General features: G+C 50.9%; 1 protein-coding gene and 1 pseudogene across 1 annotated transcript; one reads left to right on the top strand and one right to left on the bottom strand.

Annotated features, from left to right (window-relative positions):
- The first annotated feature begins 7,339 nt into the window (after positions 1-7,339).
- On the top strand, positions 7,340-8,267 carry LOC134154880 (olfactory receptor 14A16-like; annotated as a pseudogene).
- Positions 8,268-12,120: 3,853 nt separating this feature from the next.
- On the bottom strand, positions 12,121-12,888 carry LOC134154879 (olfactory receptor 14A16-like). Its single transcript, XM_062601510.1, has one exon. The coding sequence runs from the start codon at positions 12,886-12,888 to the stop codon at positions 12,121-12,123; it is 768 nt and encodes a 255-aa protein (XP_062457494.1).
- Positions 12,889-23,024: the final 10,136 nt, after the last annotated feature.

The raw sequence follows: 23,024 nt of genomic DNA, 5'->3' as shown, positions 1-23,024 counted from the left end.
AAAAGGAAACTGAGGCTGAGCACTCACCAGGACTATGCCAAATTCACGAAGCAAAGTCATTAGAGGTCCCATGAATGGGGTTCTCCTCACTTCCCTCCAGACAACTGTCTGTCCACTAACTTGCTCAAGTTCAGAGAGCCCTGATGGTTTGGGCTGGTCCCTCCAGCCTCCTACAATGATCCATGGGGAGGAAGAGGCTGAGACCCTGGCATTTCTCCCAGCCATGGAGACCTGTCCTGGGAATGGTATGTTTCCCTTGAGTGCCAAGCTTTGTCCCATGAGGGGAGAGGTTCCCTAAACCTATCCCTGAAGCCCAGGGGCCTGGCGCATTGGGAGCTGAAGGGAGTAGAGTTACTGGTATGTCCTCCTGGTGTCTGTTCATCTCTTCTTACCTTGTAGGTGCCCACGGGCCTCCTTTGCTCCTGTTGTGCTACAAGTAGCTGCCACCGGGCATGATTCCTCTTGGCACAGCTGGACTTGCATGTCATGGGATGGAGTCTCCTCTACCTCCTCGTTATCTGGAAATGCAGGAGAGGGCAGTCCAGTGTACACAGACATGGCTACTGTAGCTTCTAAGAGCAAGAGACCTGAATCTGTGGGAGAGGGCTGATTTTTTATGTCACTGCCATTTCAGTGCAAGTGCCAACACAGAGGTGTGCATGCTGGAGCTTGATGCAAGTGCTCCTCAGCCCCTCAGGAGTGCTGGTGTGAGGGAGGCCTTTCCCTGTGCACAGGAAGGCAGTGCAGCTCAGCTCTTGTATTTTGTCTCTGGCCTCCCTTTGCCTTTTGGAAAAGCTGAAAGTCACCTCGAAACTCCACACTTGCTCAGTCTTTCTCAAATGCCCAGGATCATCAGAAAGGGTCACAGACACAAATGTTATAAGATCAAAAGGACAGTTCATGTTGGGAAGAACACGTGGAAGTTTCTACTTCCACCTCCTGATCAAAGCAGGGACATGTTGACATCAGACCATATTGCTCAGAGGTTTATCCACTGGGTTTTGAAAACCTCCAAGGATGGAGATTGCACATCCTGCACATTTAGACAACCTGTTCTGATGCTTGACTGCCCTGATGGTGAAAAGTATTTTCCTTCTGTGCAATCTGAACCACTCTTTGTTCAACTTCTCCCCTCCTTTTCCACCCACAGAGTACTTCTCTCATTCAAAGCTGTGCTCCTGGAGAAAGGGCAGAGATCCCAGGATGCAAGGCTGGGGCTCCCAGCATCACAGAAGGGGTGTCACAGGCTGAATGAGCAACCCAAAGAAGTGAAAAAAAAAAAATCCTTCCTTTTGCAGTGACTTGGAAAGACCCATCTCTGACAGTATTCAAGGAACATGGAATCTCTCTTCTGCAAAAGTCGCCCTGGGATTGTACAGAGATGAGGAGGAGCAGGAAGGCTGGTTGTGGAGACATCCTCAGTATCCAGCAGCTGCAGAGCTGGGAGCTGCTCCCCTCACAAGTTCTAGAGTGAGATAAAATGCAGGTCCTGAGGCACAGCACTGCCTTACAGGCTCTGCAGCAGAGCCAGGACGGCAGCACTGCAGTGTGTGGTATGTCCTGAAAAGCCCAGGGTCAGAACTGTGGGAGACCCAGGGAGCCAGGATTGTACAGCCCCCTTGGGAGGGCCTGGGAGTCCATTGTGGGATGCAGGGTGCCAGGACTATACAGTCCCCAAGAAAGCTACGCTCTCGGGGTTGCTTCATGGTGTCAGGGACTGTACCCAGAGGAGAAGTGCTGCCTCGAAGTCATGATGAGAAGACCAAGGATCAGCTGAGCCCTGCAATCAGCCAGAAGGAAACACCAGCAAAATTCATGGGAAATGGGAATATTTCCCCAGATTTGCTACCTGGTCTCATCCAGGGCTTTGGAGACTGTCAAAGACCAGGGTCCCAGATAAAGCCCTCTGCATGATGTGTCTTAAGGGCCCGTTTGCTCTTTCGGGGCATAGCACCTCTAACTTAAGCACTGCCCACCAAGAAACCTTGCTGAGGACTTTTAAAAACAAAAAGTGCCTGCTTTGGTGCCTCAAGGAGGAAGGCTGCATCCTCTCCCATATTACCCTACATCCTATTTCAACAAAAAGAGTGGCTCACCGTAGTTACCAGTTTTGAGGTTCACCAAAGCATCTCAGCCTGTGGGCAGGCTCTGTGCTGTTTCATCCCACATTGATTCTGTCTTTGAAAAATCCCAACCCCCAATCCAACCCTCAACCCCAGCTACCCACATAGCTCTGCCCAGTGCAAAGACCTGTTGGTGCAGGGGGTACAGAAGTGACCTCTCCAGTGCCCCACTTGAAATATTTTCAGTTTTGTCACTGTCTGGGGATCTTCCTGAAGGATTTGTGAACAAGTTCACCCCAAATAACTGGAGTGAGGGGAAGTGACTGATTTCCAGAGTGTGACTGGAAGGATCTCTGTTCTTGCCCTGGCTATACCATCTCCATGGTGCTGACCTAGTGAGCGCCAGTTGACACAAGCTGAGGTCACAGTAGGATGTGCTGCATCACAGGGAGGTCTCCCTGGTGCCATGGCAGAGCTCTCACTTCCTTGCAAGACCTGGGCACTGCTTGGCACTCCAAACATGTTTCCCACCATTGCCCTTAGGAGCTGCTCCACAGCAAAGAGTGGAGATGGGAGACAGTGGGGCAGGTTGGGGATGTTCACTCAGAGGCAGAGGTGCAGGGACCTCTTGGAGAGGAGTTCTGGGCAACAAGACTGGAAGAGCTTACTTTTTCCCTGGATGAAAAGGTGAGCTGAGGGCAAGGGGCAAGAGAGATGAAGGGCTGCTGGACCAAGACCATCAGCCCGGACCATAGTTCCTTGCTCCCAGTGCTTCTGTGGCTCTTCACCAAGGGATGATGTTAATAAGCCTTAATGAACCTAAGGTCACTTGTGGGTTATTCTGCTGTTTTTGTCTTACCTACCCCTCGCAATCTTCAAAGCGCTGTGGTTTCATCAAGGTTATTTAGCTAGAGCTGGTTATCCTTTGCAGTACTGTTTTTCTCTCCCCCTTGTCCTTGAGTCTTGTTAACTATTTGCATGGTTTTTCTCACAGTATTTCTCTAACAGTTCTTTTAACCTAGAAGGCCATGCAGTTGGTTAGGCATGATTTACCCTTGGCAAACCTATATGGACTCTTCCCAGTCACCTTCTTTTCCTTCATAGACCCAGAACTGTGATCAGAGAGGACTCACTCCATGACACTCACCTGATCAGAGGGAGTCTGAACAGCTTATACTTCCCCAGGTTGTCCCTGTGGCCTTTTTGGAAGATAGATGCCACTTTGCCTTTCTGCAGTCATTGGGTCCTCCTCGAGTCTCCATAGCTTTCAAAGATGACAGAAAGTGGCCTTGCAAGATAGCAGCCAGCTCTCTCAGCATTTTCTGCTGCAGCCCGTCCAATGCCATAGACTTGTGTTCTTCCAAAAAATTCCTGACTCAACTATCAAGCACTCCGGGCCATTCAGAGGTGCCTCCATCGGGACTCCTCTACCAGTCCTCCCAGTAGACCCAAGTCTGCTCTTCTGACCACCAGAGTCTGGAGTCTGCATCTCCTCTTTACAAGCCTGACACTGATTATCACATCCCTGATCAGTTCTTCCCTGCTGGCAAGTTCCAAAGCCAGGAAAATGGCACCCCTGTTGATATAGCTGGCTTAGCTGTGGTAGGAAGTGTTCCTTCACACCCCCCGAATTGCCCTGGATTGAACCCTGCTGCACTGTTGTCCCAGTGAGAGTCAGGGAGATTAATGTCCCCCCATGAGAATCAGGCTCTGTGATCCATAGGCTTCCTCAGGGTGCTTCAAAATGTGGCAGTTCTGTCACAGGTTGTGCATCTCTACTTCCTGCAGTTTGTGTTCCAGGCTTTGTGCTTTTGTGTATATTTGGGATGTGGAACCTCAGCTGTGGCACCAGGGCTGAGTGCAGATTTGTCACTGCGAAATGTGGTCCCAGAGGCAAGGACACTGTGTATGCAAAGTCCCCGCTTCAGAGCAGAAGCATACTGGTGTAGATGACAGCTGAGGATGTAATGCTGACATGAGGCTCGCACTAAGACAGTAAACGCTACTGTACCCAAGGCCAGAGAGAAGCAGAGCTGCACCGTCATGGCAGAAGAGTTGTTTTGTAGCCAAGGTGACTCTGCAGTATCTTGGGGCCTGTGAGAGAAGTGACCTGGATCTCCAGGAAGGAGAAGGTGGCACTGAGAAAGTCGCTGGGCCAGAACAGCCTGCAATGCAGTCATACTGTGGCTGCATCGTTAGCACAGTCCCTGTTCTTATCATTGGGAGTCAGAAAAAGTTTGGAGACAGGAGAACAACTGGGCTTTGGGAGTGTAGGTGTAATTGTGGAGACCTTGGTTTGATGGGCCTTCCATCTTTGCAGCATGCTTGGCTGTAGATGGCATCGACTCTGCCTGAAGACAGTGATGGGAACCCATTATCTGGGGATAGATAGAAAATCCAAGATGCCCTGGAGTGTTTGCCCAGCAACCACTCCAGAAGGGCATGGAGTTCCTGGAGGTCCTGTGCTGGACCTGCTGGAAACGTGGTGGTTGTGCTGCACACCCCATGCCTCTGGCATGGCCCTGAAGGCCTCTTGTCATTGCATTAAATCAAGTGTGAGCACTGAATTACAGGAGCTGTTTGCAGTGTTGGGATCTGTATGTATCTTGGCTTTGGAGTGAGTGGAGCTCTTGCAGTTGTCGGTAGCAAGTATCTTTTCAGATGGCCAAGGAGATTCTCCCCTTGACACAGCTCGTGCTCTGGAAGGATTTGTGTCTCATAGTTACTCAGTCAGAGCAGGCAGGCAGACACTGACACATGTCTTGGATGACCTCTGTCTCTTCCAGTGCTGCCAGGTGTTTGTGCGTGAACAACTTTTTCCCACCCTCCCTCACCTTTGATTCCAGTGGGAGCTTTGACAAGGAGCTCCTTTGTAGACACTCGTTTTGTTTACCCCCAAATGTGGGCAAGGGGAATCTCACATCCTATGAGTTTGTGGCACGGATGGGAGGGAACAGAATCCCACTCCACCCAGGGGCTTCTCAGTGGGCATTGGATGTATTGATGAACTCCTCTAAACAGGTCCCTGAAGCAGAGGTAAAGAACTCCCTTCTTCTCCCTGTGTCTAGGTGTCCTGTCTTCCTATGAGATGGGAGCAGGGCCTTCTAGAGTGGGACATTTCCACCTCTCTTAGATTACCATCCTCTGATGAGACCAACTGCAAGGCTGGACTCAGTCTCTCTCCACTCTTTCAGGAAGGACCTTTGCTGATTATTTTAATCTGCTTCAATGGACCTTTAATGTGACCCTGCTGCCTTTCAGGAGATGTCAATCCTGGAACCCTGGGAACATGCTGAGTGAGCACAGGGGACAGAAACAGTCATGCTTTCAGCTGGGACTCTGCTTCTGAGCTGCACCTGGCTCCTGCAACCATGGTTGTCCATGGCAACCTGTCAGGTGCTGCAGAGAGACGGCTCTGTCCAGGAGCAGCTCCTCTTAAAAGAGCAGCAAGACTCAGAACCAGGTTCTTTCTCTCTCTCTTTAACTGAGAAGTTAAAGACAATTTGGAGTGGGAGGATGGCTGAGAGCTCCCTGCAGGGATAAACCTTCACAGCCCCCAACACAGTAAGTCTCTTGCTTCAGGGCAATGCTGCTGTGGTTCCTGACCGGTTTTCCTGCAGCTGGCATCTTCCACAGCTGAAAGTGTCTCTCAGTGTGGCTCTCCCAGCTTCTCCTGTTTGGAGCGGGTGGTGTTCTAGGGCAAGGATTCATTGCTATGTGTTCAGAGGGACAGGGCATCACAGGACATTGCAGGGGTGTGAAGCCAGGGAGTGCACCCATGGTTGCCCAGGGCTGTAATTCAGAGCAGTGTCCCTGCGTCCCGTGGTGTTGTGTGCCTGGGGCAGTGCCTATGCTCTCTGTGAGGGTCAGCACTCAGCCCACGCAGGAAGGTCCCCACAGCACTGTGGAGGGAAGTTCTTGCTGGAAGGAGTGATCTCCAGCAGGGCAAATTCCTTCTCCTGTTTAGATGGTGCTGTGTGGGTAAGAGCTGCTCTCAGCTCCAACTCACCCCCAGGATATTTCCAAGGGGCCTTTCTTAGAGGACCGTCAGGGCAGGGACAGAGGTTTTCTTAAAGACTGAAGGCTCTCTTGAGTCTGTGCTTTCCTTTTCCTGCTGTTTGAAGAGTGCTAATAGGGAAGAGACATGACAGAGAGAAACAGATCCCAGGAGGAAAAGCTCTGAGCAGTGAAGACGTGATCAGAGAAGGACAGGAAACTAGAACAGTAGGGCGGAATTTGTAGACTTCCCTGTCATCTTCTTCAATTAAATCTCTAAGCAAGCACTGCTGAGTCTCCTCTCCTACCCACCAGATCCTCTGCGCTCAAGGCCTGGGGGTCCAGGGCATGAGCCTCCTCCCCAGCAGCCTGAGTTCCAGCAGAGGAGAGAAGCACCTCATCTGCAATGTGCCCATTTCCCACTGTGTGGCAAGGGAGCTGAGAGCCACTGTCCTGCGATGTTGCCATCTGGGAGGTTTTGTACACAGCTGGGTGAGGGGAGGACTTTCCTGAGTGCCTCTCTGTCTCTCATTCTGTGCTTTTTCTGTGCCAGGAGTGATAGAGGAAGTACTCCTTGTTTCCTCACCTCTCCATGCTGGTCTGGTTTTGCTCTCCACTCTCTGGGGTTAAGGAGGGGGTTCAGCTGCAGTTAAGGCAATAACACCCCGCTCCCACTACAATGCCTGGAGAAACATTGCAGGCAGTAAACTGATGTGACAGCAGGGTCTTTCTCAGTTGGAAAGACATGTTTAGGAAGGATCGGGTCAGCCCCTGCCTTCACTGCACTGTTTCATTCCCTTGACAAACTGGGAGCTGGTGTGATTAATCCAGATACAGACACCCCAGTTCAAGAGGGCAAAGCCTGGACAGATTAACTCCTCAGAAAGACCGTCTCTTTCAGACACAGTTGCCATGAGTGCTGCGTTTGTCCCTCATAAGGACAAAAAGAGAATATTCCACCTGGGTCACCAGACAAAATCCTCTTTATGAACCTCAGGGCACCCATCCCCAGGTATCCCCACCAAATACACAGGGAAGTCTGACACCTCCCTTTATAAACCCCTGTGGCTGATTCTTCTGGAGCTCATGAGCAGAGGCCCCTGTGCTGCATGGCACTTTCAGTACAAGGCAGGGGTCAGGAAAGGAGCTGAACAAGTTAAAGGAAAGAGGCAGTGTGGGGGATGTTATGTGGACTGGAATGGGTTTTGGTCACAGGAGCCTGTTCTAACTTGTCAATGCCTTTTCCTCCTTGGACAGTGCCCTGAACCAAGACAGAGCAAATGTCCAACCGCAGCTCCCTCAATGTGTTCCTCCTCCTGGCATTTGCAGACACTCGGGAGCTGCAGCTCTTCCACTTCTCGCTCTTCCTGGGCACCTACGTTGCTGCCCTCCTGGGCAATGGCCTCATCATCGCAGCCATAGCCTGTGACCACCGCCTCAACACCCCCATGTACTTCTTCCTCCTCAACCTCGCCTTCCTCGACCTTGGCACCATCTCTACCACTGTCCCTAAATCCATGGCCAATTCCCTGTGGAACACCAGGGCCATTTCCTACTCAGAATGTGCTGCTAAAGTCTTTCTATTGATCTTCTTGTAACGAGGAGAGTATTGTCCTCTCACTGTCATGGCCTATGACCGCTATGTTGCCATCTGCAAACCCCTGCACTATAGCACACTCATGGGCAGCAGAGTCTGTGTCAAAATGGCAGCAGCTGCCTGGGCCAGTGGTTTTCTCAATGCTCTCCTGCACACTGCCAACACATTTTCAATACCACTGTGCCAAGGCAACACAATGCAGCAGTTCTTCTGTGAGATTCCCCACATCCTCAAGCTCTGACTCCTACCTCAGGGAAGCTGGGCTTATTGTAGTTAGTCTTTGTTTAGTCTTTGGGTCCTTTATTTTCACTGTGGTGTCCTATGAGCAGATCTTCACTGCTGTGTTCAGGATCCCCTCTGTGCAGGGCTGGCACAAAGCCTTTTCCATGTGCCTCCCGCACCTGGCCGTGGTCTCCCTATTTGTCAGCACCTCATTTTTTGCTTACCTGAAGCCCCCCTCCATCTCTTCCCCAGCTCTGGATATGGTGGTGGCTGTTCTCTACTCGGTGGTGCCTCCAGCAGTGAACCCCCTGATCTACAGCATGAGGAACAAGGAGGTCAAAGATGCCCTGAGGAAACTAATTCAGCACATCCTAGATCAGCAGCAATAAGCTCCCCATCCCTCCTCACAAGTGGTTTCTGATTTGTCTCAGACAACTGTTGTGCTCTGGGCATTCTCCCTGTGATAGACATGTTTGTATAGGAGTGTTTGAATTTATCCCACTTTCCAAAGGCATGACCTCAGTCTGTCTGACCCAGAGGCCTCCTGTGAATGTGTGTGTCCCTGTGTCACAGCTGGCCTCTCTCCAATAAAAGGGGATTTCCTCAGTTCAGTGCTTGAAGGTTGTACTCTTCTTTTAACCCTGGAGCCAAGAATGTGCTCAAGGATTTTCATGCTGAAAGACTCTTGTTTTTCCAGGTGCTGCTTGGGCTCAAGCCAGTGAGCTCATCAGTGATGTGTTAGGGAATGAGGGCTGGATTCAGTTCTCACTTGTGGATGCCCAATGCTCCTGGAGGTGGTGAATGGTCAAGCAGTATCTCCCATATGACAAGGCTGGAGGCTGGTGCCTGTCCTTCTCAAAAGGAGTATGGAGCCCCCACAGAGCGTAGGACACCTCCAAGGACACCATGTGCCTCGAGGTGAAGGGAGCTTCACCAACTGGAGTCACCCGAAGGTAGAGGGCAAAACCAATGAATGTCCAGGCTAGTGAGAGCTCTACAATCCCAGAAGAGGCAGTGGGCACCCAGCAAGCACAGAGGAGGGAGCCTGGGGAGTTTTTCATACCATCTTCAATCAAAAATCATGGGCCTTTTCAGCCCTTTCCATGTCCAGGCACTCTGCCAGACCCATGGCAGCTGGAGCCTGGCACGAGCCCCCTGCCCAGCACAGCCTGAGGTCTGCTCAGGCAGCCCTGGAGAGCCCCAGCCCAGCAAAGGTCTCTGGTGTCAGCTCCAGCTGAGTTCCGGCTTTCCGCACCCCTTCCCTGAATGCACAGACAAGGTCATGATGTTCCCCCAGGCAGCCTGGCCCCCTTGACTCTCTGTTCCCTTCCACGCCAGCACCCCTAGTGCTGGTGCTGCTGCCAGGACAGAGGTGGAGCATCCCTTGCAGTGGTTTCTACAGGAGCTCCCCAGGGAAATGCTGTGCCCAGCCCCAGCCTCAGCTCCAGTATGAGGGAGGGGAGCTGCTGTCTCCTGACCCACCCTGGTGGTGCCAGTTCCACCTCAGCTTGCTCTTGAATGTCTCCAGTGCAGTTCTGGAGGGTTATTGAGCTGCCTCAGGCCGTGGCATATTCTCGTGGCAGAAAAGTTTGACATGGGCACAGCAGCAGCAGTGCCAAGAGCAGAGAAGGAGCAGGGAAACTGGGGCAAAGACTCCTGCCCTTGGCTGCACAGCTGGGGCACTGGACAGGAAATGTGTTTGTGGCTGGCCAGGCTCCAGGTGTGGGGTGGGTGCCAGCTGGAGGGCAGGAGTGCCAGGATTTTCCTGGGCTACAGTGCAGCTGTGACTGTGGTGAAGGCAAGTGGGCAGACCCAGGCACATGCAAATACAAAGGCCAGGGGTGGAAAGGGCAACGTGGGGCTGCCAAAGGCCCTCTTTCTCCTCCCCATAGGGAAGAGAGTTCCCAAGAAATGCTGGACTCAGCCTTGGCTGATGGGAGGGGAGCACAGGGAGGGTGAAAGAGGCAACCGATGCCTCTCAGGGTGCATGAGGGAGTTTCCCAAAGCCCAGGGCTGAGCCAGGGACCTTTGGATTTTCCCCCAACACTCTCCCAGTCGAGCTCATTCTGCTCTGCCCTGGGTGCTCTCCTTGCTCTGCCAGCCATGCCAGAGCTGGGTAAAGCTTGGGTCACAGCTTTCCTGGCCAAGGCTTTCCTGACTGTAGTCAGGGGACAGTTCCGAGGTACAGATGAGGAGTTAAGTCAGCAGGAGGAAGACAGTGTCAGATCAAGAGATGAGAGGAGCAGAGCTATGTACAGCCATGTCCACAGCGTATCTCAGGCATATCACAGTAGCTCCACACCAAGGAGGATGAGATCCTGCAGTGAGGCCTGGCCTCTCTCTGTCTCCCCTGTTCTTGTGCCCAGCAGATCCTCCTTCCTGTCTGCCTGCAGCCCTTCCACCTTGCCACCAAGCACAGCATGAGAGCCCTGGCCCTGCAGCCCCTCGGGCAGCTCCTGCTGCCCTGGGGACACAGCAGGTGCACAGAGAAACCTGGTTCTTGTTCTCACTTCTTATCTCTGAGTGTTACCTTGATCTTCTCCTGTGACATCGCTGCTCCTCGGAGAGTCTTTCCCCAGGTCAGCGCATCTATGCTGGCCTTGCCATTCCCGCACCCCTGCTCTGTGCTCCCAACAAGACCCAAGCTGGCAGTGCTGCTCTGCAGTGCAAGCAGGCTGTGGGGCCTTGGGGCCACATAGTGACTCCTGCCTCAGTTCTGGTCATGTTGGTCAGGTCAGGAAGCAGATTTGGCCAGACAGGGATCACCACCGCCGATTACTGGCGTGTGTCTGTGCTCATGGATGGTGCTCAGAGTGACCCCAGGGCATTTGCAATGCCAGGAGTTGTGTTTGGGTGGGCACTAGCTCCAGCCTGTGGTGTTTCACTGAGGGTGCAGGAATTGCTCTCCAGTGACTGTTCCCGGGGCCTCCTTGGTCCCCACTGCCTCTCCGGGGATTGCAGAGCCCTCATTACCCCATGCATATCTGAATTTAGTGCTTTACTTTCTGGTCACTCCACCATGGACCATCCCTCGTTTTGTGAGGCTCCACTCACTGTTCACCCCCAAGCAGACACTCTCCCTGGAGATCCCCTGAGCTCTCCTGGGGCTCAGATTCCCCTCTAGAAGGATGACCATCTCTCATCAGAACTGCCACCTGTGAGACAGCCCTGGGCAGGCAATTCGGAGATCATCCCCCATCTCCAATGGTCACTGAGAGGTGAACCCTGAACCCGACTTGCAATCTGTAGCAGATCAGCCAGGGAATCTGAGCACATCCCCTGGAGGCTACAGAGTTGACAAGCAGAAGAGTAGGCCCTTTTGTTGTGCAATCCCTTGGGCTTATTTTTGACTGTAACTTCTGACGAAAGGCAGAATTTAAGCGTGTCACAGAGGAGATCCACCTATATTATGGAAATGTTTTAATATGGAAATGTTATTGTGGAGGCCAAGTCTGGCATAAGGGTGTCACATGTCTGGTCCCGCCTGAGCTCACAGAAATGCACAAGGAAGCACCATGTTACAAAGAACACTTGGGCCATATACATACATGAGAGCATAGCAGGGCAGTCTAGAAATGAGGAGAGCAGCCCTGAAAAGAGAAGGTGCTGCTGCTGATGGTGGATGCAGGTCCAGGATATGTGCAGGCCTCAAGTGAAGACCACAGCAACTAACTGCCTGCGGCAGCAGTGTAGAGATCGTCCTGAGGAGCAGAAGGTCTGTTCCCACAGGCTGCATCTAAACTCTCCTCCTCTCCACTCCTGCTCTGCTGTGAGTGCTAGAGCTCTGTACAGGGAAGGGACCGCTGGATCCTCCCTCACAGGAGGTGGGTGTGAGATCACACCCTGACGGAGGCCAGGGGAGCTGAGCTCTCCAAACGGGCAGGGGACTCAGGATCTCACCTTCTCTATATTCACCTGAGCCTGACTTTGTCCCCCAAACTCCCTTGGTGTCAGTGCTGAAAGAGACCCTGCAAAGGGAAAATCTCCTCACTGCACTGGGGGGCATCCGAGCACTAGCAGGCTCTGAGGTTCTCCCATCTCTGATGATGAAGGGGGAAGCCTAGCTCACTACTTCAACGTACTCTGTAACTCATATTCCAATGAGCGAGAAGTGGCATAAATCAAAATATTTTTCTTTCTTTTCATAGGAAAATATCAGAGAAAAGTAAGGAAAAAAAATTAATCGCACAGATCCTTGATGCCAAATGCCAAGTGACTGATGAGTGGATGCACATGGGATGGTTATTGGTGCTTCCACTGGAGCCATTGAACCAGTTTCCTCAGGGCATCCTTGAGCTCCTTGTTCCTCATGCTGTAGATGAGCGGGTTCACTGCTGGAGGCATCACTGAGTACAGAACAGCCAGCACAAGATCCACAGCTGGGGAGGAAAGGGAGAGGGGCTTCATGTAGGCAAAAAATGCTGTGCTGACAAATAGGGAGACCACAGCCAGGTGCGGGAGGCACATGGAAAAGGCTTTGTGATGGCCCTGCACAGAGGGGATCCTGAACACAGCAGTGAAGATCTGCATGTAGGACAGCACAATGAAAATGAAACAAACAAAGAAAAAACAGCCACTAACCGCAATGAGCCCAACTTCGCTGAGGTAGGAGTGTGAGCAGGAGAGCTTGAGGATGTGGGGAATCTCACAGAAGAACTGCTGCACTGTGTTGCCTTGGCAGAGGGGTATGGAAAATGTGTTAGCAGTGTGCAGGAGAGCATTGAGAAAACAACTGCCAAAAGCAGCTGCTGCCATTTTGACACAGGCTCTGCTGCCCATGAGGGTTCCGTAGTACAGGGGTTTGCAGATGGCAATGTAGCGGTCATAGGCCATGACAGTGAGAAGAGAAAACTCTCCTCCTAACAAGAAGACAAGTAGGAAAACTTGTGCAGCACATTCTGAGTAGGAAATGGCCCTGGTGTTCCACAGGGAATTGGCCATGGATTTAGGGACAGTGGTAGAGATGTTGCCAAGGTCGAGGAAGGTGAGGTTGAGGAGGAAGAAGTACATGGGGGTGTTGAGGCGGTGGTCACAGGCTACAGCTATGATGATGAGGCGGTTGCTCAGCATGGCAGCCAGGTAGATGCCCAGGAAGAATGAGAATTGCAAGAGCTGCAGCTCCCGTGTGTCTGCAAAAGTCAGGAGGAGGAACTCATTCAAGGAGCTGCGGTTGGACATTTGCTCTCACTAGGTAGGGGGGCTGTCCAAAAAAGAAAAGATATTAAGAAGTTAGGAGAGATTTTTAAAGAGCAATAAATAAATATATAAAATATTTCATTTAGTCTTAAAAATCTCATATTGCTTCTCTCCTTATTGGGAGGCCCTTTGTGCAATTCTCTTTCTTGAGCTCTAGTTTGTGCTGGAAGAGTTTATCATAAAGAGCAAGGACCTCTAACCATGGTCTCAAGTATCTGTCCTACTGTACCTGCAGGGGGTATGTGAGAATTTTGGTGACTCACTCTGACATTAACAATTTCTGTTAGGTGAAATCCATTCATCTTGTGGCAGGGTTTTGCAGCATCTTCACTCCCAATTCTAAACAATAAGAATTGCAGAATTGTGTTTTGGGGATCTTTTTCATATTGTTTATTTTCATTGAGATGCCCCTGTTCCCCTGCTCTATTGGATCAGAAACCCTCAGCATTTCCACTGTGGGTGCTGAGTGGAAAACATCCACAGTCACTTGGAGTGGGAACATCTCACCGGCCTGTTAGTCTCATTCCCAGCTCTCCTGTGGTAATACCTCTTTGAGCTGGAGGATGATGTTACTCTAAAAAGAAACCAGCCCCTGCTGAGAGCAGACGAATCCAGTTTCCAAGTGCAGATCTCCAAACTTCCCTCCCTTTGTCCAGGCACCAGAGGGAGGTCTCCACACTCCCCTTCTAGCCAAGCACCTCTGCAGCTTCTTCATGGGTCTCTCAGATATCACAGAGGTGCTCTGAGACAACGGAGCCTTTCTAGAGGGCAGCTCACAGCCTGGCAGGACACCACAGGGAAACTCTCCTTAAGGGAGAGTCAGTTCATTTCCCAACCCCACGGACTGCATTTCCTGGAGCTCCGCAGGTCAGAAGGGGGCTGGGACAACCTCACTGCCATGCAGACCTTTCTGTTGCAGAATTTGCAGCATCAAAATGTAAGCTGCAGCTGGAAACATCCAACCCCAGAAAGCCCCAGAACAAGAACAGGAGCAGCATGGAGGGGGAACAAGGAGCAACAGTGTGATCCTGCTGCTATGGGAGGTAAGGAGAGAGAGATAGAGGGACGAGGCTTGGGAAATCCTTAACCTTACCCAGTTGGGCATGCAGCCCGGCAGACAGTGACATTGCAGGGCAGTTTTTCTCAGCCCCTTTGTTGGGCAGCATGAAAGGGCCTGAGGTAGGAGAGATGTCCCTCTCCTCTGCTGGAGGTCTGGCTGCAGGGGAGGAGGCTCATGGCCTGGACCGCATGGCTGTCAGGACAGAGGCTTTTCAGGGTGAGAGAGGAGACACAGGGGAGGAAGGTGCTCAGAGGAAAGTGCTGCCTGGGAGCTCCCTCTCTGTCTTATGGTCTTTTCCCAGTCAATTCTGACAGACCTCAACCCACCCTCTGGGTGCTCAGCTCTGCCCTACAGAAACCTGCCAGATCAGGACACTTCCCAGGGGCATCTCTGTGTATGTCCTAAGGAAAGGAACAGGTCACATAAACCCCGGGGAGGTCAAAAATGTGATGTTGATGCTGTCTGGAGGCTAAGGTGAGGATGAAGCAGCTTGGAGAGATTTCTCATAGACCTATCAGTCTCTCGGAGTGAAGGCTTTGGACTCCCAGTTCCTTGCCAAAACAGAAAACTCTTTCCTTTTTTTTTTTTCTCCCTGACAGAATTAGGGAGAAAACTGGAAGCACAGAGACCAGAAGGAAAGCTCCTTCCCTTTCAAGTAGACCTTCTCCTGATCTGCCTCTTGAAAAGATCCCTTGGACATGTCCAGTGCCTGAGCTAGAGCTGCGAGCAGCCTTGACCCATGCAACACCTCTCAACAGAAGAACAAATCTGACCCACTGTGGATCACTCCTCTCATCCAGAGCTTTGTCCCAAAGTAGCACAGTGAGCTCTTCAGGCAGGCTGAGTGCTAGCTCTTGCAGGCAGGAGATTCCTGGGCACACAGCACCCTGGGGCTCAAGGACACTGCTCTGAATCACAAACCTGGGCAGACCTGTGTGCACACCCCCAGCTTCACACCCCTGCATCCATCCTTGGCAGAAGGGAGCAGCATTCACTGTCCCTTTGACTGTGTGTAGCTGAATCCATGCTCTGAAGAATCTTATGCAAATTCTTATGCCCTGAAGGAACCACAAGGGTGATCCTTAAAAAGTCTGTCAGCCAAGATAGACCCACTTGGTCTGGGTTCAGGAGACCCCTCCAGGAACCTCGGTAGCATTGCCCTGTAGCCAGATACTTACCGTGTCAAGGGCTGGGAAGATTTCTCCCACAAGGAGCTCTCCTCTGTCCTCCCACTCCACGCTGCCTTTCACTTCTCTCTGCCTTGTCTCATCTCGTAGCAGCAGCAGCAGCAAGCAGTGCCCAGAGCCTTGCTGCTCCCAGCAGAGCAGCTGCTCCTGGACAGAGCTATCTCTGGGCAGTGCTGTCAGGTTGCCATGAACTCCCTCCATCTCAGGAGCCTGGCCCTGCTAAGGAGCAGGGGCCTAGCTGTAGGCATGAATTTCTCTGTCCCTTGGGCTCCCTCCTCCTGGGAAATGTTCTCTGAAAGAGACAAAATAATCACCAGTAGTTCCTCTCTAAGCACTGAGGGAAAACTGATTCTGGCACTGCAAATTGTCTCATCAGAGGATGGTAATCTGCAAGAGGTGGAAATGTCCCACTCTGGAAGCACCTATTCCTTTCTCTCAACTAGGCACGACTCCTTGATGGGGTCAGGAAGAGAGTTCATTTACCCATGGTACAGGTGTTGATTCAGAAGAGCCAACTGAGGCATCTTATGTCAGTGTAGAAGCCCCCAGGCTGGAATGGGATTCAGCTCCCTCCCATGAACTCTACAACACACAGGAGGTTGGATTCTGCTTGCTGAAGCTGAAGTGTGCACAACATAGGTGTCTGCGTGCAAACTCCTTGCCTAAGCTGTTGTTGCAATCAGTGGAGATGGAGAGTGGGAGTCAGTTACCTGGTAACACCTGGTGACAGTTACAGAGACAAAGGTGGTCCAAGGCATGTGCCAGTGTCTGCTTGCTCTGATGGAGCAAGGTGAAGAATCGCATCCTTTTAGAGCATGAGATGGGGGCCAGGTGGGGAATGTCCTTGGACATCTGAAATGATTCTAGTTCCCACTACTGTTAGAGCACCACTCACCAGGATGTTGAGACACATGGAGATGCCCACAGTGCAAACTGCTAATGTAATTCAGTGCAGACCCTTGATTTAATAGGATAAAACAGTCAGACAGGTCCATGTCGGGTGCCTGGGATTTGTAGCACAACCATCTCAGACCTACGGGACAGCTATCACTTTTGGAGTGGTTTCTGGGCAAACACTCCCGGTTATCTGAGGTTTTTCTACCTGTGCCCAGACCAATGAATCCCACCACTGCCTTTAGGGAAAGTCCATCCCGTCTGCCTCCAAGCGTGCTGCATAAATGGGAGGCACATCACAACAAGGGCTCTACTCTAGTCTCTGCACTCTCAAACCCTGCTTGCCCTCCTCCCCCTCAACATCATCTCACCCTGGAGGATTGAACCAGGATTGGGCTAATGATGACCTCAGGGTGGCTGGATCAGAGGCTGTCCAGGCCCAGGGACTTCTTCAGTGGCACCTTGTCCTGCCTGGAGATGGATTCCATCCTGTCACAGGCCTCATATTGCTGCAGAGTCAGCTCAGGCAGCAAACCCCTCTCCTGCCATTTAGACACAGCTCAGCTCTGTTTCTTCCTGCCCTTGGGCACTGCAGTTTTTTTTTTCTTTTAGTGGGAACCTTCTTTAATCATTCCATTGCTACCTGCTATCTATGCCAGCATGGCTCTGCTCTGAAGTGGGACTGTTGCACACACAGTGCTCTTGGCTCTTGGAAACAGGTTTTTCCCATGACTGATCTGTTCTCAGTGCCACATCTGAGGCTCTACAACCCAAATATGCACAAATGCATGCATATTTGCACACAGTTAGGAGCATATGGAGATGCACAAGCTGTCACAGGCCTGAAACATCATTGGAATGACTGAGATGTGGTGAGATCACTCACGGGAGTGGAGGGCTATGCTTGCAGAGTTCAAGCACTTCAGGAGAGACTGTCAAGGAAGATGAGAAGGGGGGATTCCCTTTACGTGAAGGGGAATCTCAGATGTGTGGAGTTTTTGCATGGGATGGAGAAGGGTTTGGGTGAGAGCCTGTGGATGAGTGTAACAATAAGGGTGACATCGTGATGGGTTCTGCAGATTACCCAATCAGGGTGAGGAGGTGGATGACATCTCCTGTTAGCCAAGTGATAAAGTCTGTCCATCAGAGACCCTGGTTCTTCCTGGGGGGACTTTAAGCCTTCTGACATTCAATGGAAGGACAAAGAGCAGGGTGCAAGCAGTCCAGGAGGCTTCTGGAGGGCGTCAAGGACAACTCTTTCACACAACTGCCAGATGGGCCAATAAGGGTGATGCTTTCTTATACCTGGAAATTCGAAACAGCGAAGAACAGATCAGAAATGGGATAGTAAGTGTCATCCTTGTCTACTGTGACCATGAAAATGTGCATTCCTAGATCTTCAGGGAGGTGAGGAAGGCTGGTAGCAGAGTACAGACCCTGGACATCAGGGGAGCAGACACTGGCCAGTACCTGGGACTGATGCAGGACTGATACCACAGGATGCAGCTCTTCAGCTCCCCAGGGCAATAAGGTAGCATAGCATTAGCAAAAGGAGGGAGAAGCTGTAACAAAGGAATTTAGAAATATTGCCCAATAGGAATGAGGTTAGGGAAGAAAAACCCCTGTGGGACTGACACTTGCAGGGGATACCAAGGGCATAAGGATGAGCTACTACTGCTTCAGTGAGAATAAAGAATAAAAAGGAAAAGTGTGGCCTCACTGCTAAATGGGACAGGGAATCTTGTAGCAGCAGATGCAGACAGATCTGAGAACTCAGCCCCTTGTTAGCTCCCATTTCCACAAGCAAAGTCTCCTGGGCTGTTGTGCCTTGAGTCAAGACTGCAGAGGAGAAAAACAGGCAACAGTGGATGAGGTTGTGAGGGATTTACTTGGGAGAACTCAGACTATACAAGTCAATGGGATTGGATGGGCTGCATACAAGGGTGTTGTGAGAGCTGACTGCTGTCACTGCAAGGCCACTGGCTATCATCTTTGGAAGATTGTGGAGATGGGGAGAAGTCCCAATGTCTGGAGAAAGGGAAACGTTACATCCATCTTTGATAAAGGCCTCAGGAACAACCTGTGGAGCTGCAGGCAGTTCATTCTCACTTTGGTGAGGAGCGAGTCATGGAATGAATTCTCTCAGATCACATTTTTTGGAATATGATGGAGAAGATGCCTGGGAACAGTTAGCATGCATTTACCCACAGGAAGTTTTACCTCACCAGTCTGACTATCTGCTGTGAATAAAGAGCTGTATTTGTGGATGGAGAAGAGTAAATGTCTTTTCCCAAAACTTCAGCAAGGTGTTTGACATTGTCTCCCACAGTATTCTTGCATGCAGATCAGAATGTTTCAGTCTAGAAGAGCAGATAACCAGATGGGTAAGAAGCTGCTTGGATGGTCAGGCTCAGATGACAGTGGTGAATGGGTAGTAGTCTTCCTGGAGGCCATGGAGAAGAGGAGCACCACAGGGTCTCTCCAGGAACTTGTCCTGTTGATTAATAACACAAGGCAGGCAACACTCATCACACTTGTAGGTGATCCCAGACTTGGGATGTGGTGCTGGGGGCAACCATATGTTTGAGGGCTGTCATTCAGAGGGACCTGGACAGGCAGGAGGAATGGACTGTCAGGCACCTCAGGGAATTCAACGAGGCCAAATGCCAGGTCTTGCACTGGTGATAAACCAACATCCAGCAGTGTTACAGACTGGGGCCAAAGTGCCTGGAGAGCAGTTCTGTGGGAAAGGACCTGAAAGGTCTAGTGAACAGAGGCAAAACATGAGCTAGTAGTTTTCCTTGACAGCAAAGAAGGCCAGAAGCATCGTGGGCTGTACGACCAAGAGCACAGCCAGAAGGTCGAGGGGAATGATGATTGCCTTCTAGTTAGGATTCATTTGGCCACATTTAGAACACTGCATCCAGGTTTGGTTTCCCAGGAAAAAGACTGGTAACTGGGAGCAAATTTGGCTGAGGGCCTTCAAAATAGTCTGGCAGCTGGGGCACTTGCTCTGTGAAGAAATATTGGAACTGATTGCCCAAAGAGGCTGTGCAGTCTCCTCCCTTGGAGGTTTCCAAGACCAGACTGGATGAAGACCAGAGCAATATGGTCTAACCTCAGAACTGATCCTGCTGTGAGCAAAATGATTGGACTAGGGACCTGCTGAGGTCCCTTCTAGCCTGAAGGAGTCCATGAATCATCCCACTCTCGATCTTCCCTTATTGATACCAGGGAAAGTAGCTAGGTACCCTGTGACAGTGGAAGAAGGCCAACCTTCCTGTCCTCCTCCAGTCAGAATTATTCAAATGCAGGGCTTCGTGGCAGGAATCCCCCAAAAGCCCTGATCAATCCTTTGCTTCACTTTTAATTTCCTCATCTTTTTTTCTTTCCCTTCTTTTACGTTTGTCTCCTCTACCACTCTGGTCCCTTCCCATACAGTCCACCCCTGCTTACCCTCCATCTATTGGCTATGGTTTTGTTGTTGGTGGTGGTGGTGTTGTGGTTTTGTTGTCTTATGTTTTGACATGGAAGTGCTTCAGTCCTAAAGGAACTTGAGAAACTCAGGTGATTCGAACAGATACCTCATGAAGTGTCAGGTCCTGTGCCTAGGTGGGAATAATTCCATCCATGAGGAGAGACTGAGGGACCTGGGCATCTTTAGCCTGGTGAAGTGGAGGCATAGGGCAGTAGAATAGTAGCCTGTGACTGCTTGAAGGGTGGTTTCAGAGATGAGGGAGCTTTTCTTGGTAGTGGGAAACATCATGAGAAGCAGAAAAAGACACAAACAGCAGCTTGTGAGGTTTAGATGTCACTTTTGGAAAAAAAATCTCTTGAAGGCTAGTGTTGTGGTGCTACAGGTCAACCAGAGGGAGTCTGAGGTGAGTGCATGGCTTTGTGTTTCAAGGAAAAACAAGTGAGGAGAGGAAGACATTGGGAGAGGCAGGGAGATCCCAGGGTGAGAGCAAGGGAAGCAGGCTGGGTGTGTACAGGCTGCAGGGAAAGAGGTGCAGGCATGGGAAAGCATAGGACAGCCTGTGGTGGAGGTGGCTGAGGGCACTGCCATGGCTGAAAGCCTCCAACAGAACTCAGGTCTCTGTCCCCTTGGATGTGGCTGTTGTCTCTGTCACCAAGGCCCATCAGAAGACACTGTTTCCATTAAGCACTGTGGCCTTGGTACCTCCTCATCCCCTGCAAGCCCAGGAGCTGCTGTATCATGGTCCTGCACTCAGCACTGTGCATCCCCACCCAGAAACTCGCCACAGGAAAAGCCCTAAGCAAAGCATGATGGAAGGATCAGCCTTCCCAGGGGAGTGGTGTCAGTGCCTGGTCACTCTGCTTGACAGCACACATCAAGGTTGACTAGGCATCAGAGGCACCTGCACATTGCCTTTGCCTACCTGCAATCAGTGCCTCCAACTCCCTGCTCTAATCAGCCCCTGGGGAGGCTTGGTTGGTAACGACCCTCAGTGGGACCTGCTAATGCTCCAAGAAACTTGGGATTTGCTTCTGACTTTTACTTCTTGAGAGGTTTCTTCAGCCTCCTATCAGCACCTGAGGTTCATGGGCTAATGACCTGAGGAGGTCATTAAAATGCAAAATCCCCTAAGGAGCCATGCCTCTTTCCATAATTTTTGTCAACTTCTCAATTCTTGTGCGGCTAATTGGAGAGGTTTCATGAGCATCTGAAAAAAGAAAGATGTCTGATTCTTAAGCTTTCTCCAGTTTTCAGATTAAGGGATACCCACCTTCTCCAATTCATAATGATCCACAATGCCTCCTAATGAAGTCCGGATATGTAGAAAAAGCAGTATTTTTGATAAGAGGCAGGTATGGACAACCTTCCTCCCCACCTCCCCAGACCTGCCATTTCTCTCATCAGCCACTGGGGACTTTCATCACTCTTGTTAAAACCTAACCTTTCTCCACATAACTCTGTAGCTGAATGTTACAGCTCATGTGCACCAGTTCCCAACCACTTTCTTTAGAGAATTAGTTTCAAGCAGACACAGAAGGGATTTTCTTAAAACCAACCAAACAAAATTGTAATTTGAAACAGATTAATAAAAGCTGAAAGGCACTCCTCAATTGTATGGCAAGCCCAAGCTGCCTCCAGTGAGGTCCACTGCCCACAAGACATAACGATCCTTGAAATGTTTTCAACTGATGGGTAGGAAAGGATGGACTGAAACACACCACAGGAGCTGGCTAAAAAGACAATGAGACTCCTGAAAAATGACACAATCTACAGACTCCCAGAAGCTCAGAGCAGCAACTGGAGAGTTGGGAGGCATCAGAATGGATAAAGAGCAACCAGAAGAGTAAAACTGGGAAACTATGGGAAGTGCGTATGCCCAGAGAGTCTGATGCAAGCTGATCAGCTTCACTGAAATACTGTATTTATAAATGGCCTAATTTGCACCAATCTCAATGTTCCTCAGTTATAGTGATGTCTAAACATCTAGCCACTCTCCCTTTCCATTCCTTGCATGGTCGTGAAGTGCAGCTCCATTTGAGGTGATGACAGGGATGGAAATTATCTGACTTAATGCCAGACCCCTTCAGTGCCGATGTCTCTGACTAACCCAGCTGTCTGGACTTCCCCTTCTACTCAGTGGAAAGAGAAATGTTGTCCCACAGAGAGGTCTTGAGATGCTTCTCCTGGTGACCAGCTGATGTTCCAGAAGGTTCCCATAGTTCCTGTCTCACATTTCTCAGCACCACATGGGAAGACAGCTACACAGGACACCTCAGGCAGCGATGGCATCTCTATGTGTCTATAAAGGCCCGAATGTAAAGTTCTCGTCATAGCTTGAAATCTATTCAAAGAATAGCTCTATGGAAGAATGGAAGAAAATTCTTTGTTTTCAGTACTTCAAACATGCTTTATCAGTTCTAATGAATGACACCTCTGCAGTGTTGATGGTGAGGTCACCTCTGGTACAGGAACCTCATGGGCTGGGTTCGGGTAGGAGCCATTCTGAGGACGAGAAGAGAATCACAGCACCGTTCATCCCACTAGAGATGACACATGGGTGGGAGGATGGGGAGAGGCAGGTAAAGGGGACCTGGCTGCAAGGCTGACTGTGCGGTCACCTCCCCTGCAGCTGCCTGATTGGCCCTCAGCAGAGGTACTGGCCAGCAGGCTTTGTGATGTCACCCAGCACCTCACAGAGGCCACTCAGCAGCAGTGACTACCTTGGGGAGAGGAGGGGATGATGCAGGAGACAGGGACCCACCTGGGTGCTGACTGCGAGGGCACCTCTGCTGCAGCCTCTCCAGCACCCTGAGGCTGTCAGGCAGGTAGGCACAGCTCATGGCCACCCTGCTCAGGACTAGCCCTCTGGAGAGCACCTGCCACCAAGCAATGCACAGCTCCCCACCTAGGTCTCCTCCAAGTCCACTGTGCTGCTTCTATGGCCCAGAGGCACCATGGACATTATCTGGAGGCTTCCTCTGGCAACTCAACCTTCCCAGAGTACTCCAGGATGTATTATTAGAAATAAAAGGGGTTTTATAGTGTGATACCAAGAAGGAGTCATTCTGCAGGCTCCAATGTACAGTGGGATGAAGGATGGGTGAGCTGAACTGTGCAAGGTCTGCTGGGACAGTCCTGGACCTCTCTGGAAGAACCTGACCCCCACTTGCTTTTATCCATCCTGCACTGCCAAGAGGGTACCTTTGTCCAAGTTAGCCTCATATCCACACTTGGGATTTCATCTCACAGGGAGTTCACTTGCAAAGAAGAGCCCACAAGTGACTCAGGCCTCAACCAGCTCAGTCACATATTGCAAAACATGCTCAGCTGA

Source organism: Rhea pennata, unplaced genomic scaffold (genome assembly GCF_028389875.1).
Source record: "Rhea pennata isolate bPtePen1 unplaced genomic scaffold, bPtePen1.pri scaffold_51, whole genome shotgun sequence".
Lineage (NCBI taxonomy): Eukaryota > Metazoa > Chordata > Aves > Rheiformes > Rheidae > Rhea > Rhea pennata.
The sequence above is the reverse complement of the archived record's forward strand: the minus strand, read 5'-3'. Positions and strand labels throughout refer to the sequence as shown.

Bases quoted from the DNA above. Each gene is read 5' to 3' on its own strand.
- LOC134154879 (XM_062601510.1), bottom strand. From the start codon at position 12,888: ATGTACTTCTTCCTCCTCAACCTCACCTTCCTCGACCTTGGCAACATC.